At 40.4% G+C, this 17,203-nt stretch overlaps 1 protein-coding gene across 1 annotated transcript; it reads left to right on the forward strand.

Moving 5' to 3' along the window:
• Positions 1–9,000: 9,000 nt before the first annotated feature.
• sox4b (SRY-box transcription factor 4b) lies at positions 9,001–13,529 on the forward strand. The gene has a single exon (XM_028581231.1). The coding sequence runs from the start codon at positions 9,592–9,594 to the stop codon at positions 10,846–10,848; it is 1,257 nt and encodes a 418-aa protein (XP_028437032.1). The 5' UTR covers positions 9,001–9,591; the 3' UTR covers positions 10,849–13,529.
• Positions 13,530–17,203: the final 3,674 nt, after the last annotated feature.

The following is a 17,203-nucleotide window of genomic DNA, read 5'->3' on the forward strand; positions in this document are numbered from 1 at the left end:
AAATGTACGTGTCTACATGAGTGTGTTCAAGTGTTTTGTCAGGACAGAAGCTAAGCAGACAGATGGATGCTGCATCACCGGTCTAAACAGCTGCTGGTTATTGAGCTTGTATTACCAACAGATTAAGACTCAGTCCACCCACTGCTGACACATGGCCGTCAGCTTTCAGACTAATACTGAGAAAACAGGATGTTAGTTTTTAAGAATCTTAGGCTTTTAGACGTACAACTCCTCATTATTTTAAGAATAGAACTTTTGCGATTATGTTTGCATTCCAAAAATTGAAAACTCAGGTTGTGATTTTAAAATACATTTGGAAATAGATGTGGGTCTTGACTTTGTATACAATCCTTACAACTCTTGTTTTGTGTAATAGTGGCAACATCTTAAGAGCTAAGTGTGAAACAATCACATATCAAATATCTATGTTTAATGTGTTTAATGCAATACTAGTTTATCACGACCAAACATGTACGACACCATGGGACACTACTGAACTTAAACTTCTAGGCTGAATCACAATGTAGTATATTATTGATAAATAAAGTAGATTAGAAGATATTTCTAAGAGGGCACCAATATGAAAAGAAATATTAAATTTTTTATAAATCAAACCTTGCTGATTCTAGAGTAGAGCAAAAATGGTTCCGAGAATAAAAAACAGAACAAGATTTGAGAAGGTTAACAGCAGTGTGATATCACAGAGACGAAGATGTGTCATTCACCTGATGAAGACTGAGGAAATGTAAACACAAGTGACAACCTCTTTAAAACCTCTCTCGCTGACTTAATCTGCGTGGCTCTCATTTTTTTCCTTTCTCGCTTCTACCTCTCTCTCTGCCCCTCACAGATACATGTTGTCAGCCACATCCTCATGCCTGCCAGGTGTGAATAGGGAGATGGCAGTCAGTAATTGGTGAGAAAGCACTTTGTCACTTTGCTGGATGGAGGACAGATTACAGCCAATATGTTTCTAATATGTTGGAAGACAGAGAATAGAAATCATATCCATTCTTGTTAAAGAAACCCAAAGGGAAACTTCAAAAATGAAAAACAATATAATTTAGCTCAAATCTCGCAAAACTCAGCTCATTTAGAAATAATGACAATTATGATGATAATCTAATGACAATAATAATAGTAAATTAAGTTCAATAACAAAAGGAATTTAATTAAATTACAAATTATGTTTTAAAATAAATTGAATTGAAAAAAAAATGAAAGAATGAATTAGATGAAATAAAAATTGATTATCTTGGTTTTCAGTTTTCGGAATAATTTTCACAGATGGTGAGATATTTCATCAACAACGCAAGCGCAATTTTCTAGTGCCAAGTCTTGGAGAGGCATGTCACCTCCCGTGTTTTGGAAGTTTTTCGATTTGCTGGTAAGCTGATTCTTATTGACACATATGACATCAAAATATACTTTTAAAAGTTAATTACTGTTGTATTTTTTCAAAACACTGACACGATGAGGCCCATTTTCAGAAGTTTCCCTACTCAGCCAGTTAGGAGCTACTTTTAGAGGTTTTGTGAGTATAACCCCTGATCTATTTTGTATCTTTGACACTGTGTATAATATGTCAATAAAATGTCAACAACGGTAAAACGATCGTAGAGCGTTGTAACACTAACAGTTATTAAAAAATGTTCTGTCTGTCAGAATCATCTGAACTGCACTCCCTTTCTTTCTTTCTTTCTCCAACGATCATTTCCCGCTACCTGTATTCCTTTGACCCTGGCCCTGATATTGAATGACTGCACCATCAAGCCCCTGAAACAGCAGAGCTCAACCTTTGTTATGTCAAAACCAGCTGTCTCTGTGTGTGTGTGTGTGTGTGTGTGTGTGTGTGTGTGTGTGTGTGTGTGTGTGTGTGTGTGTGTGTGTGTCTCATCCATTCTCTAGAGGAGGTAGTTAATCTCAAGAGATGTGAACCACACACACATGCTGCCGCCTCATCACCTGAGGTTCACTCCCGGGACCCTTCCATGTGTGTCAGCCATGCAGTCTGCCTGGGTTGGGTTAGAAGGTATCTCAAGAGAGTTATGACACACACACACACACACACACACACACACACACACACACACACACACACACACAGGCTCCCAGGAGTAAAGGTTGGAGGAGACAAGGTGACACTGTGTCTCTCTGATACCTGGTTTCTGTCAGAGCTCGGTGACAACTGGTCACCTCTGACTGGACACACACACACACACACACACACACACACACACACACACACACACACACACACACACACACACACACACACACACATGTATGTATGTATGTAAATGCACACAGATGAACATGCACAAACCTCACACTTCTGCCCAACCACACAAATAAAACACATAAATGAGCAGATGAACTCAGGTATATGCACACAAATACATAAATGCAGAGTTATGCACACAGAGGCAGCACACACATCCCACTGTTTACGCATTCATTTCTGATTTGAGCCACAACCTTGCATGGCAGATTGAAGTAGTCTCTGCGGTGACCAGTCACCTACTGCAGTGACAGAGGACATGGTGTCTCACACTGTGGCCCTTTCCACATGAAGGTCAGATGCAAAATGTCAGAAGTACTTAAATATGCATGTGCCACTTGAATGTGTAGCACTGTTAACTCTCAGAGTGACAGCGAGTGTATTATTCCTTTGTCGGCAACCTGAGCCTTTTACATCTTGCTACAGCCTGTTCATTATGCCCTTGTGTCACTCTGTTAGGATCAAACTTCTTAGTTTTACATAAATTACATGATAATGTAATTGAGAAAATGTTCAAATTGAATCAGAGGTTATTGTGCTAAAAACTTTCCATCCAATATGACTCGCATACACCAGAGTTAGACACAATACTGTTTCATTTAGAGCAGACTATTTAACATTATTATAAGCATTAGTTGCAAATTTACAATAGTCATCCAAATAATGTTTATAGATGGTTTACAAAACATTTTTTAACCATTGACAATGTATTAACTATCTACATGTATAAACTTATTTTATATTACACTAATCTGTTGATAAAATAGCATAAATTAGGCGATAACATTACTAATAATTAGTAAACATTATTTAAATCATAATTGTATTGTTTGTTAACAGTAAAATAACTATAAAATAAAGTTTAAATAACTATCAATTTGCCATTTATTAGTGATGTTGTTATAAAATGTTTGTCACATATTTATCTGCTGAATGCGTGGATGTGTTTGGGTGTATTCCACTTAATCACTACCTTGGTAGTTCAGCGTGGCCCGTGTTTGCTCTCACCTACAGAAAAGACCTTGAAAGGCGACAGATGTTCAAATTCACCTTGCTGAACTTCACAAATCAAAGCTAGAGCACTAATAATGAGTTCTTGTCAGTTGAGAAAGAGGAGAGATTGTGAGGTTAAAATAAGTACACACACACACACACACACACACACACACACACACACACACACACACACACACACACACACACAGACACACACACGGTCCCAAATACACACCACCAATCATTAACAGCTAAGCTAGGGTCATACTTTGCAGCTGCTCTTTCTGGATAAGATAAGACTTTGACTGCTGAGAGTGTGTGTGTGTGTGTGTGTGTGTGTATGTGTGTGTGTGTGTGTGTGTGTGTGTGTGTGTGTGTGTGTGTGTGTGTGTGTGTGTATGTGTGTGTATTTATGTCTGCATCTTTGTCTGTATCTGTGCTTGAAAACACCTGTTCAAACAAAGCTGTAGAAATACGACTGAATAAATACATTTCATATATACAGTAACCAGCCATCTGTCTGTTATAGTGTTGTAAAAGACTGTGTTGTTAACATTGACTTTGATGACAGTAAAACTATAATAAATCAAAGAGCTTCATTGTATGTACTTTAGTGATACATGCTGTGGGCCGTATTGTCACGCGGGGAAATAATGTTTTCATGAGGTAGAGTATTTTTTTCCTCGCCTCAACCCCACCGTAGGCTGTTATCCAATCGCCCATTGCAATTTTAGTGTCAGTGTTTTCCATCCACCTGGGTGACAGTGTACTTTGCACGTTTTACATGTGGCTTTTTTTCAGTGGTGAAGGTGCATCCACATACACATCTCCAAAATCACATGAGTCCCTTTTAGTCTTGTTTCAATTTAATTATACCATCTTCAACCAGTAGACACCTCTAATTGCACACATGCATTTAAAAAAAAAAAATTCCAATTATGGCAGTCATGTTGTGAAGGCAGAGTGAAGACTGACTTTTATTCTCACCTGCATCTCTAATTCACCACAGTCTCCATATATGAATGACTTCTCTTTCCGCTTATTAAATCTCTTTACAGCCACTGAAGGAGGCAGGTATGCGGTGCACCTACAGTCTCTGATTTGAGTGGCAGGCTTTGTCAAAGTGTGATTATACACACCAGATCCACTGGTTATCTTGATTAACTTTTGCACTACCAACATTGAGCTGTTTCAAAATAGCCATGCCAATTTCTGCGTGTATGTGCATCAAATGGGTAAGTCGGTTTGGTATATCGTAGTAATTCACACAACCTGCCAGTTTATGCGGTGAAAATATTCAAGGGTGTTAGAGATGGTGACATCCTTGAGATGCATGGGGACACAGAATTTAATCAGTTCCATGAAAAAAAAAATCCTGAAACAATTAAAACTTTTCTCACTTCTTTGCATCACTAACACCCATTAGAACAGTCCATTCCAACCAATCCCCTCAATAGCACAACACAGGGTTAGCAGGGGCAACCGCAACCAAGGTAGCACCTGAAGCATCATATTTTTAATTGCAATAGAGGTCAACTTGTGGCTGTGACAACCAGCAAGATGTAGTAGAGCAGAATGATAATTGTTAATATAAACGTGTTGGGTTTTGTCAAGGCTAAACATTTCCCTTTTAGTGTAATATATCATCATATTTCAAAAACAGTTTTAAACAGTTTTTTTTTCTTTATCTTTCTTGCATTTCCTATATTTAATTATTATATTATGTCTGAATATAACCCTTTGTTTTTAGCAATGTATTTTAATAAGTTGACATGTTTCGGTCAACATGTTTCGTAATGGATCCGCTAGTTATGATTCAAAGTTCGAGCAGGCTAAACTCTAAGCAGGGTTTGTAACAGCCGGTTAATGTACCGCTTCTTTAATTTTTAATATGGGAAGATTTTAAGTTTTCATGAAACTGACTGGATGTACTCTGAGTGGGTGGCTGACCATATGGTGTCAGTTTTCTGAATAACAGATGACCTCAGATCAGATTTATCGTGAGAGGGACACGGGGAGAGAAAAGAAAGAGAGATGGGGGTGCTTTGGCAAAACTGTTCATCTAACATTCATGCCAATAAAACAAACTGAGCTAAACTGAAGCGAGAGGGAGAGAGAGAGAACTGAGAGACGGAAAGGCAGATAGCAGAGACAGGGGAGTGAATGAGAGACGGTAGACGATAGTGAGAGAGATCAGAGAGGGAGCAAGACTTCCTGCTACGCCTGTATAAAGGCAGAGAGATCAAGTTCTTTACCAAAATAAAACTCACATAGCAAGAGTTTGACACACTCTCAGACCAAAACAAAATTCAATATTTACTGGAAGAAAAACAGACACTGCCATGGAAGCAACACAATATGTCACAGCCTGAGGGAAAAAAAAACACAGAACTGGACTGAGCTTCTTTAAAATGTGCCCCCTTTTATAGTCCTCACCATTATCATTGCATTCATCTGTTAATCTAAGACTCACCTTATCAGTTATATTATATTATTCTTTAATGATTTGTTCGACCCAACTCCTTGTATGTTTATTTAGTACAGTGTATACTATCTATCTATAGTGTATATAGTGTAGTTGTGTGCAAATAATTTATTTTCTTACATTTTTTGTTCAACATGCTTTGGTAGGAGTGAACATAGTGGTCGTTCAAATAAAAGCACATTAGAGAGAAAGAGAAGTAGTTAGTAAAGTGCAGTACAGAGGGGGAGGGGAAAGAGTAGAGAGAGAGAGAGAGAGAGAGAGAGAGAGAGAAAGAGGACAGACAAAGAAAGGGGGGGGGGGGGGGTTGCGGGAGACACCCAAAAGAACACCTGTTGAGATTAGGGTTGGCACGCGACCCACTCCAACTCGCGTGGCAGCTGCACCTCACTGGAACAATGGCAGTAAAAGAGAGAGACAGAGAAAGCGAGAGGAAAGTTTGAATGCACTACTTATCCTTTCAGGTCAGTGTGTGTGTGTGTGTGTGTGTGTGTGTGTGTGTGTACGTGTGGCATACTAATGTGTGCACTGAGAGAGGGAGGGAGAGACAGAGAGAAAGAACTAGAAACAGAGAAGTGTAGGCCGCCAAGAAAAAGACATGTGTATTCAAGTTAACTATGAAGCCAAAACTAGGTGAAAGGTCTTATTTATCTTTGGTTTGTAGAATAGAATAGAATAAATAGAGGACACCTGCTCAAGGTACTGAATAAGGTGTTAGCTTAAAAAGCCAGCCAGCTGTCACCCCAGGTGCACTGAGTTTGTTGGAGGTGAGAAAAAAAGTATAATTAAGAAGATGTACTATATTTGAAAATTTTAGAATGACTTTAATAACGGCTTTACAGTGTGTTCATAATGACCTAAACATATTCCCAGTTTGAGTTTATTTTTTTTGTTGCTTTAAATGTATACAGAATATTTTTAAACGTTAGTGTATGGTTTAGAGTATGCTTTCCTGAATGCTAAATCCTGTTCAAACAAGGTAGGGCCACTTCCAGAGCATAGACTTATACAGGCTATAATGTTCTACTGAAGTTCCTTATTAAAATGGCATTGGTGTGAGTGTATGAGTTAACATTCTTATTTCCATTGCAGTTCTGCTCCATGAACACACAAATTGGAGCCCAATTACCCATTGCTTTACTTGGATGCACTGCAGATATGAGGCCATATTGACTATAATTGTATCCAGTGAAATGCATCCAGTAACATTGGTAACTATACTTTCATATAATTTCCCAGTGGTGATCCTAGTCACCTCTGACTCTCCTTTCATTTAGACTCACAACATCTGACCATCTATCTCAATCACTCACTCTCTTTCTCTCAGTCACATACACACACAGACCTACTTTCATTTCCATTTCCAATTCATTTCACATTTTGATGACATTTTCATGTGCAGAAATGTGCTCTCTTGGAAGGTGAATTAATTACAGTGGTGACTGATTTTAACGGAGCAGATTCTTTATTTTTTTTTAACCAACTTCAAAGTGCTTTAACTGCCTGGTCCCCCTTACCACAGTCATGGCATTCATAGTTTTCTCAAACACCCACGCACACATACAGAGACACACTGCACAACAGCATCGCTTGGATGCCTCTCTATCGCACAGAGACATTATGTAATTCACCCCTGGTAACTGTTCTGGATGCTCGGTCTGATCTCTGTTACCCTCCCTAAATTCTCTGCAACACAGCCGAGCTGAGTCCTCTCCGGCTATGCGACGCCATCTAGCGACCATCCAACACTGCACTGTAGCCTCTGCTTGTTTCCTCCTCATTCCTCCTTTCCTTTTTTGAACTCGTTACTGATTTAAAAGTTAAAATAAACTCATTATTTTGTTGGGGAAACTGCATTAGGCCCGATGAAACAAAGATAGGCAGCGACTGGTGTCTGATATATGAAGGTATGTTATAAAATAAGCAAAAAGTAGAAAAAAAATATAATTTGTATTGAACATGATTATGATAACTTGGATAATGTAACGTTGACAGTCTAACAGTGTTGTGCTTTTCTATGTGCCCTAAACAAAAGAAACAATGTGTCATGTTGTTAATACTGGCCATCATTTAGTTTATAAAAAAGGTGCTATCTTGTTTGGTAGTAAATTGGATATAATTTCCGTCGTGCGTAAAAGGGATGAAGTGTGCGCAAAAGCGCAGTGGCGTGCATTTACTGTCACCCGTTGTTGTTTGTGTCACTACACGGAAAACTGCACTCGATGTCAGTTAGAGGTGTGCGGATGTATGTATGCTCGCTTCTTCGCCCCCCCCTTTCCTCTGTCTGGTGAGCTAGAGATGGTTGGTTCGATGTGTGTTTATGTGACAAAGGACCGCCCAGGACCCGCCTCGTAGAGAGAGAGAGAGAGAGAGAGAGAGAGAGAGAGAGAGAGAGAGAGAGAGAGAGAGGTGAAAGCGCAGAGCATAGACAGTTTGGCTGGGAGTCTTTTCACACACCAGCTTAACGATCATGATGTGTCCAATACACATTTCCCTGTTTGTGGAGCGCTCACTAAGAGAGGCTCAACTGTTGAACTGGTCTTGTTTAACAACGTGTCAGTGATGCAAGACCTCGGTCAGCGACCACCTGTGGGCAAACAACCACCAATTAAAACAATTATCAATTTTATTAATTTGTAAAAGTAACCTCTTTCCTATGAGTGATCACTTTTTAAAATGTACAGTACATCGGATACACATAGTAGTGTGTCTTAAAAGGTGGACCTTTAAGGTTTTACTCTCCATAACAGCTTTGAAGTGTTCTGGCGCCAGATTCCGTATTTCGGTGTTATAGGTGTGCACCATTCATAACACCAACACAGACAATTAGATACATATTACAGGGTACATTTCTTTTATTCAGTATCCCCCAGGCAACACAGTGGCACAAACTGTGCTCAGTGTTAAAGTTTCCATATGGTAAAGTACACTTAGCTTCCCATATAGCTATATGTTAATGATATGCACATGGGCTGGTGGTAAGAGAGTAAAAAAGGGGTTCCATAACATAAGCCAGTGTCTCTTTAAAAAATTGAAGTTTCTTGTTGTATTCTGGAATGAGGTCAGACACGAGGCTCCTCATTGCACGCGCTGATTATTATTAGATTCCATTTTCAGCCAATCAGCGCCGAAGGGGGCGTGAGTTTGGCACAGAAGCAGGGTAGCGACAGCGTCCCATTGGTGGATTTTTATCGCCGTTGTATCTCCGGGAAGGGATAAATACAAGCAAGGGGGGCCGAGACTGGAGGGCTGCTTGAAACTCGACTGCAGGTCTGCAGATGGAAGGCGCACAGTGTAACTCTAGGTTCCTTTTTTTCCTCCCCAGCATGCATGGCTTTTGTTTCTAGGAGAGGGGACAGAGCAGATGCAGAGAAAAGCACTTACCTTACACTCTGTACTTGGGAGCCTATTTTAAGTGCCCGAGTGCACAGTGTGGCACCCAGTCTGCGCTCTGCAGCTGCATAGACTATGTTCAGCAACCACACGGCTGAATTGATTTTATAACAGAAAGAAGAGGCTGAGAGAGAGAGACAGATAACAGAGTACTCAGTGGAGAGTGGGCTATACTGTCCGTGTTGTTTTAACACAAAACCTGGAAATTAAACTTTTTTTTTTTTACACATTAGCCTTTTAAGGCTACACTGGACTGAACTGTTACCGAGTTTCCTGCACATCTCAGGAGTGAATTATTTCTTGCGCTTTTTTTTTTTACTCCGCTCAAACTGTAAAGAGGGGGAGAAAAGAACTGAGTTTGCTTTAAAGTGAATCGGAGGACCAAGGAGAGAGGGAGATAGAAAGAGCAAGTACACCGCTCTGTGTATAACTGGGCAACATGGTGCAGAAAATGAGCCACACCGAGAGCACCGCCGAGGCGCTGTCCTTTTTTGCCGGAGATTCGAGCTCCGACTCCGGAGCGTGCATGGATCTGGACCCGGCCGCTTCGCCTCTCTCCCCGGGCTCCACGGCGTCTTCGACCGCCGGGGACAAGCTGGGAGAAAACCCGGCATGGTGTAAAACTCCCAGCGGTCACATCAAGAGACCCATGAATGCGTTTATGGTGTGGTCACAGATAGAGAGGAGGAAGATCATGGAGCAGTCTCCGGACATGCACAACGCTGAGATCTCCAAGAGGCTGGGGAAGCGGTGGAAGCTTCTCAGAGACAGCGACAAGATCCCCTTCATCAGAGAGGCGGAGCGGCTCAGGCTCAAGCACATGGCGGACTATCCCGACTACAAGTACCGGCCGAGGAAGAAGGTCAAATCAAGCGCCTCCAAGCCTGGCAGTAACGGAGACAAGGGAGAGAAACTCAACAGTAGCTCTAACAACACCAGCACTAAGACATCCTCATCTTCGAGGAAGAATGGATCCAAATCACCCAGCAGCAGCAGCAGCAGCAGACCCCACAAATCACTTTTCGGCAGCAGCAGCAGCAGCAGCAGTAGTAGCACCAATGCATCACCGTTTGCCTCTGAGCACACATCAGAGCACCATCACAACTCTCTCTACAAGTCGAAATCTGTCTCCTCAGCAGCCAAGCAGATACCGGATGGCAAGAAGCCCAAGCGGGTGTACGTCTTCGGGAGCAGCGGGGCCAACTTGAGCGTCAGCCCCGCGTCCTCCGTCGTGGTCCCGGCCAGCCCGACGCTCAGTAGCTCGGCGGACTCCAGCGACCCGCTCAGCCTGTATGAGGACGCGGCCAGCGGCAGGGAGGAGGGAGCTGACTCCCCCGCCAGCAGCAGCAGCAGCAGCAATCTGGGCGGTCACACATACAGCAGTCGGCGGGCTTCCTCACCGACTCCCTCCGGCTCTCACTCCTCCGCCTCGTCGCACTCGTCCTCATCCTCTTCCTCGGAGGATGAAGAGTTTGAGGACGACTTGCTCGACATTAACCCGAGCCCCAGCTTTGATAGCATGTCGCTGGGGAGCTTAGGCTCCTCGGTGCTGGACAGGGACCTGGATTTGAACTTTGAGTCCGGCTCCGGGGGCTCCCACTTCGAGTTTCCAGACTACTGCACGCCCGAAGTAAGCGAAATGATCTCCGGGGACTGGCTGGAGTCCACCATCTCTAACCTGGTGTTCACGTACTGAGTGAGCAAAATGCAAAACAAAACGACAGGTAAATGTCCTGCGAGCTAAAAATCTGACCACACGCAGAAACCGGAGTTCCTGGTACAGTGGGCGTAATAGTTCAAGTGTTCTAGGTAAGAAACACCAGGCAAGTAAAACCCCACTGAAACTAGCCCCCGTCTCGTCCATAAAGGCAAGAGCTGCAAATCGTTGGAGAGCTAAACTTTAAAGCGAATAACGTGCTCTTCCTACTTTTTCTTTGGATGCGTGGACTGGGGGACTTGGTTCCACCACAAAACTGGAGTGCAAACACGAGAAGGAGAGAAAAATGAAAGACTGACTGTGTTTCCTGAGAGTGAAACGCTCACTGTTTTTGAACTGAACAACTTAACTGTGATTGATTTGCACGTTATGCGGTCCGCCGTTCACTTAATCAATATTGTTGCTGATTTTAAAAAAAAAAGGGACATTTCACAACTTTTTACCAATCGCCAAGTGAACTTCACCACTAAACAGGTACAGAAATAGGACTGTCGTGCGACTTTTTTTTTTTTTATTATTGTGGTGTGTCACCGAGAGGGATTTCTAATGAAACCGAGGTGGGTTGATGTTTTTTATAAGTCGAATATTTTCTCAAAAGCAGAAAACATGTTAAGCATGATAGCCTACTTTGTCACTATCTTGTGCTGAGATTTTCTGTGAGGCTGTCGAGCAATTTCAAAACTAGTATTAGGGTTATTTAAATAGATTGGTGGCGCTCGCTTTCGGTTCTTCTCTTTTTGAAAAAAAAAAGGACATTGAAATAATCACCAGCTGTTGTAATTTTTCAAACTTCAGGATTAAAACGCAACTTCAAATCTGTGCTGAACTTTATACACGTGTTCTCTACGATTCAGGACCAAAATTCTTTAATTTCAGATGATAGCTATGGAGAAATCCTCACCGATTTTTTTTCATCCTCTGAGCTTTGTTTTGTACATTTATTCAGATGCCATTTTATATGGGATGTTGTATTTATATACTGGGCCAAGCATTTTGACTTGATCATTTTTTATTTCTTTGTACATGATCTAGTCCTGTTTTTTTTTTCTTTTCTTACATGGTTGTTTGTCAGTATGTGTCTGTCACATTTCCTTCTCAGGCGAAGGGCTAGAGTTTTAAAAACACACAACTTTTGATTTCATTTTATATTTAAATGTACACACTTTTTGGACACTTAAAAGAGAGGAAACAGTTTGATTATTTTCTCAGTGTATTTTTGTACAAATCTATATAGAAAATGGGGGAGTCAACAATCGGTGTGTGTAGCCTACGAATACAGCTGTATTGGATTTCCTAATTTTTAATACCCCGGCAGGCTGGTTTTCATGCTGCCTTCAAGTGCTCATGGTAAACTCGTACTTATGACTTGTATCGCTTGTTCAAATGCTTTTGTAAGAACAGCCAGCAAAATAGACCTTCACTCACTATGGTGCCTATTGTTTTTAATTTTAGAAATTAAAGGCACCAAGGTATTTTTTACTTAAGTGACAAAGGGAATAAGAATTCAGTGTGAAATTAGCCTAGTGTTTTATTCACAAATCTGGAAAACTTTCTTTGACTTTTACCAGCACATACTGACAGGACGTCTTTGATGTCCAATCCCTGAACAACCCATATTGTCAGTACAGACATGAGATACTTAACCACGAAGTTATAAGGATGCAATTACGATTTTTCCGACAGCACTTGAAAGCAGCACCAGCCTTTGTATCTGCCTACCTTCTACGTTTACAGTGCCAGTCTGCAGGCTCCTTAAAGACACAGGAATGCATTATTTCTAGAGGCTATTCCTGTGGACCGTGTGGGTTAACAGCATCACTATCTTAAGCAGCCACTTGTTTTTGCATTTCCCGTCAGATATCTTGCCTATGACAACAAATGAGGAGATTGTAGCTTTAAATTTGACTTATTTCTTGATGTTTTCATTAATTGATGTCACATTTGCCAGTCAACCTCTGGATTGAACAGGCTATCAATACAGCAAGCAAACAACAAGGATGATAACACCAAGCATATTCAAATTTCTGACTTGAGTTCCGCAACACCTACTTGTTCTGCGTTTCTCATTGTATTTGAATATATAATCTTTTCTACTTGTCAGCTAACTATTAGCTAATAATTGTTTTAGTATCTTTATGGCATGGTGAATAGCATTTGTATTTCAGATTCAGGTTATTAGCTGTTGTGTTTTTCAGAAAAAAATGAAAAAATGAGGAAAAATGAGGAAAAACGATGAAACGTGAACTCGATCTTTGTATATTTGACTGTATCATAAAGCAAAAAGATTGTGTGTTTATGTACGTTGTTGCTATCGAGGACAGGCACTGTCTAGAACTGCTATCTTTTACACATCCTTACTTACATTTAAGGTGGTCAGTTCAGGACTCTTTTTTTTTTTATATATATATGAAAGCATTTTTAAATATATTTACTTTATTTTTCATCCATCCTGTGCAATATGCTGTGTAGAATTATCATTTATTGTCTCTAATCATGCCATAAACAAAGGAACCACCCTTTTTTTGAGACTCTGAGAAAGGGAGGGGAAACTCATGCCAGCTAAATTGTGTCCATTCACTGCCTGTCAGATTGTTGATATAAACTTGTGTACAGAACTTTTTCAAGGAAGGAAATAAATATCAGCTGGAACTGAAACTCCACAACTCTTTTCTTGATTCTTTTCATCTCTTTGACATTCAGCAGTTGGCCCCCTCAAAAAAAGGTTGTATGTCCAATATTGGATTCCAGAAATGGCTCATATAAACTCCTAATTATCATTACCAACTGTGTGCATTGATAAGCATGGCATTGATCTTTTTGCAATGCTTTCCAAAAAATATAAAAGGAGAGTTAGTATTCAAAGCAAGAACACAAAAAAAACATCAAAGCTATCTACTCAGCTTATCACTACACCTGCTTTTTTAAACCTTACTATATGGATTGGTTCCCAAAAGTGGTTAACATGGAATAACCAACAAGCACAGGCTGATAAATGACTAGAACACGCTTTTGGGAAATCCACTCCAATTGTGTGATAACATATGCATCCCAACCAATAACTACCTTCTTCTTCAGAGGAAGGTAACAATGATTGTGGGGATGGCAGTGTGAAATAAAAATTTGATCTTTTTCTATAGTTTATTTGTTTAGATATTAATAAGTAAAACCCTTTTTTTGCAAACATCTCCATCTAGAAGAACATGCTTTGTTTTTCAAAGTTTCACATCAAAGGATTGCCTATGTCTGCACATCCTTCTTAAAAACATTTTGTACACAACACAACAGTGTCTTCTATGCTGAGTGTAAATAGCCCACAGATGATCAACTAATCTTTTGGAAAGCTCATCACTGAGTTATGAAAAAGCACACTTCCATTCCCAGTTATACTGCAATAGGCAGGACTGATTTAAAAAGAGTTTTATAGCAGGCTACCCCCTTTATTAGGATGCATGGTCTTGATTCTGTAAAGCTTTTGGGAAGCTTAGGCTACAACAGCACTCTGGAGCCAAGAAATAGATGCATTTATATAGACTCAGACAGAGCAAATCAATAAGATTATTTTAACCCTATCGTGACAGATATTTGATAGGTTTTCATGTTAAGCCCCCATAAGGCTTAAGTGTACATCATGCAATCAAAATGTATCTTAGTAGGGGAGTGGGGATCTGAGACCTGGATGTCCCATACTGATGATTATATGGTCATGTGACATGACATTTCTTAGAAATGAGTCTATACACATGTTGTAATCCCAACAACACTCAGTATATCTTTTGGTGTGAATAGGTGTATTTTCAGGAATCCCAACAAATTATGAATTCTTAAAGTCACACAATTTTTCACAAGCTTAAAACACAATAATGAATTACAATGGATGTACGTACAGATATATGTTTCCCCCTTGAAATTTTACAGAACAATCACCGTTAAAAAGATTACGCATTAGAGAAAACCTGCTGATTTAAATATATACTGCCTGCATCCTTTGTCACATCACCTCCTGGAAAGTCAATACTCATTGACTCATCTGCCCAACATGAAAAGCTAACCTTTGCTGACCAAAGTAGTCTTTACAACAGAGGGGCTACTATTAGCACATCTGTACATTGTACAGGTAGCGTATCCATTCACCTAGAGGCCATGTTAAACAGCCTATAAAGTGATAAAGGTGAGCAGTTTTACCACCATCCCATGACTAACAGCACTATTACTAATGCGCTTCTGGAGTAGCCAATTATGTTGCCTGCTTAGGTTTGTCTAATTGCCTAAAACATATTCCTACTGAAGAATAAAATGTCCCTCATTTACATCATTAATAAAAGCTGCACACATACTAGGGTCACTTTAATTGGCTGAATGATGAGGAATAGCTGTAATAAAGGCTTTTTTATTGTAGAATGCACAATAATCAGTTCTTAAGGCAAATGTTCTTGGGCTTCACCCAGGCAAACTGATTCTTTTTTTATTCTAGCATGTTGTGCGGTATGCTGGCTGTCTGGTGTTCAGACAGTCATGATTTCCCCTCCCCCTCTCCCAGACAGACCCTTATCGTGGGGGAAGGGCTGGTTTAGCAGCAGTCAGCCAAGGGCCCTCCAGCATAGCTGACAAGCATGTCTGTCTGTCTATGCCATGGTGTGTATATGTGTATATGTGTGTGTTTGTGTGTGTGTGTGTGTGTGTGTGTGTGTGTGTGTGTGTGTGTGTGTGTGTGTGTGTGTGTGTGTGTGTGAGTGTGGTTGAAATTATATGCAGAAAATTGAACCACATGACATGGGTATTCCTGCAGTCAGACCAGACATTGTATGTCTACATCACACATTAACATCAAGGAATCTTTAGCATGCAGTATGAACCTTGTGAAATGTATTTGTTGTGTGTAACTTCCTTGAAGCAATATTTTAGCACTGTTCTATTCTATCATGTGCATAATAACTTAATTAGTTGTGTAAAATTACAGGTGCCATAGCTGTTACTGTGGTTGACTATATATTTAAAGCCATTACGTACAGTGTAAACACCAGTGGTTATTTCCGTTCATAGAGCTATACATTTTTTAATGATGTAATTGGATGCAAAATTCCATTAAGATAGCAAGACTTTAGGCATGTGCTTAAAATTTTTTTATAAATTCACGCACTTCATTATTTTGTGTCGCACATTGTATGGTAGGCCTATGTCGCCTCCTCAGTATTATTTAAATAAGCACTCCTGTGCATGTCAAATTAGTTTAATGTTTAAAAGTGTGTAATGAATAGGTAAGTAACAAGACGTTAAGTAGGTATTTCATAAAAAAATGTACACCATGTACAATATTATTTACAGGAATTAGCCTCGGCGTCATGAATTCTGATTCACCTTAATAGGACGACAGGAGAGGAGATAAGTGCAACACACAAAACAGACAACACACGTGTGCAACTGTGTGTATTTTAGTACATTCAACATTCAGCAGCTACGCTTGCAGTTGTAGAAGAAATACAGCGAGTGTGCATGAGTGCATTAATTCATAAGTGATTTTATGAAGCTGCTACAACTAAGCCCTTGCAGCATCACACCAATATGCAGACATATGCATTTTATCCCAGCTTAATTTGCTGTGTGTAACTACAGAATGTAAACACAGCCTTCTTTTCAGCTGGCAGTCATAGCATGTTGTTATATCCAGTTATATTCCCCCCCCACCACCACCAACATCTTAATGATAAAATGTATCATGCGAGGAGATAATATCTTAGGTGTGTGGTATAATTTTGCAAATTTTACTAACAGCTGCAGCACTTCTGCGTGTGTGTGTGTGTGTGTGTGTGTGTGTTAAGCTCCTCTAAGCTGTATGTAGCCTGTTCAGTGTGCAGTCTCATGCCTGGCTCAGCTGACTCCGCAGTGGGAGATATGAAGGCAGCAGCCAGGGCAGAGCGCAGCGGAACAGGCTGACTGCTGGAGTCAGTGGCCCAGTAAAACCACAGCAGGGAGGATATAAGAGCTTTGCCAGAAGGAGGGTGAGAGAGGCATGACTGTATGTATCTTTATGTCTGCCTGTCTGTTAATGTAGCTGTTCTACGCAAAGCCCAAAGAGGGTGGATGGTATAGTGGTGGTGGTGTTGATGGTGGGGGTATGACTATTTCTCCCATTTCTCTCTTTTTTTTTTAAAGTTTGAAAGTTTTTTTTTTAACTTATTTTCTATTTCTTTCCCCCATGTGTTTCTGTTGCACTAACACAATGTGTTTCTGTTGTTTTCGATTCACACACAGCAGTGACCTTCATTTGTCATTCTTTATTTCTATCTGTCTGGCATATGAATGGAGGACAGAGTGGTGTTGTCTGTTATCTTTAGTT

Source organism: Perca flavescens, chromosome 6 (assembly GCF_004354835.1).
Source record: "Perca flavescens isolate YP-PL-M2 chromosome 6, PFLA_1.0, whole genome shotgun sequence".
NCBI lineage: Eukaryota > Metazoa > Chordata > Actinopteri > Perciformes > Percidae > Perca > Perca flavescens.

What these genes read in the sequence shown, in the direction of transcription:
- sox4b (XM_028581231.1), top strand. Translation starts at nt 9,592, where the DNA reads ATGGTGCAGAAAATGAGCCACACCGAGAGCACCGCCGAGGCGCTGTCC.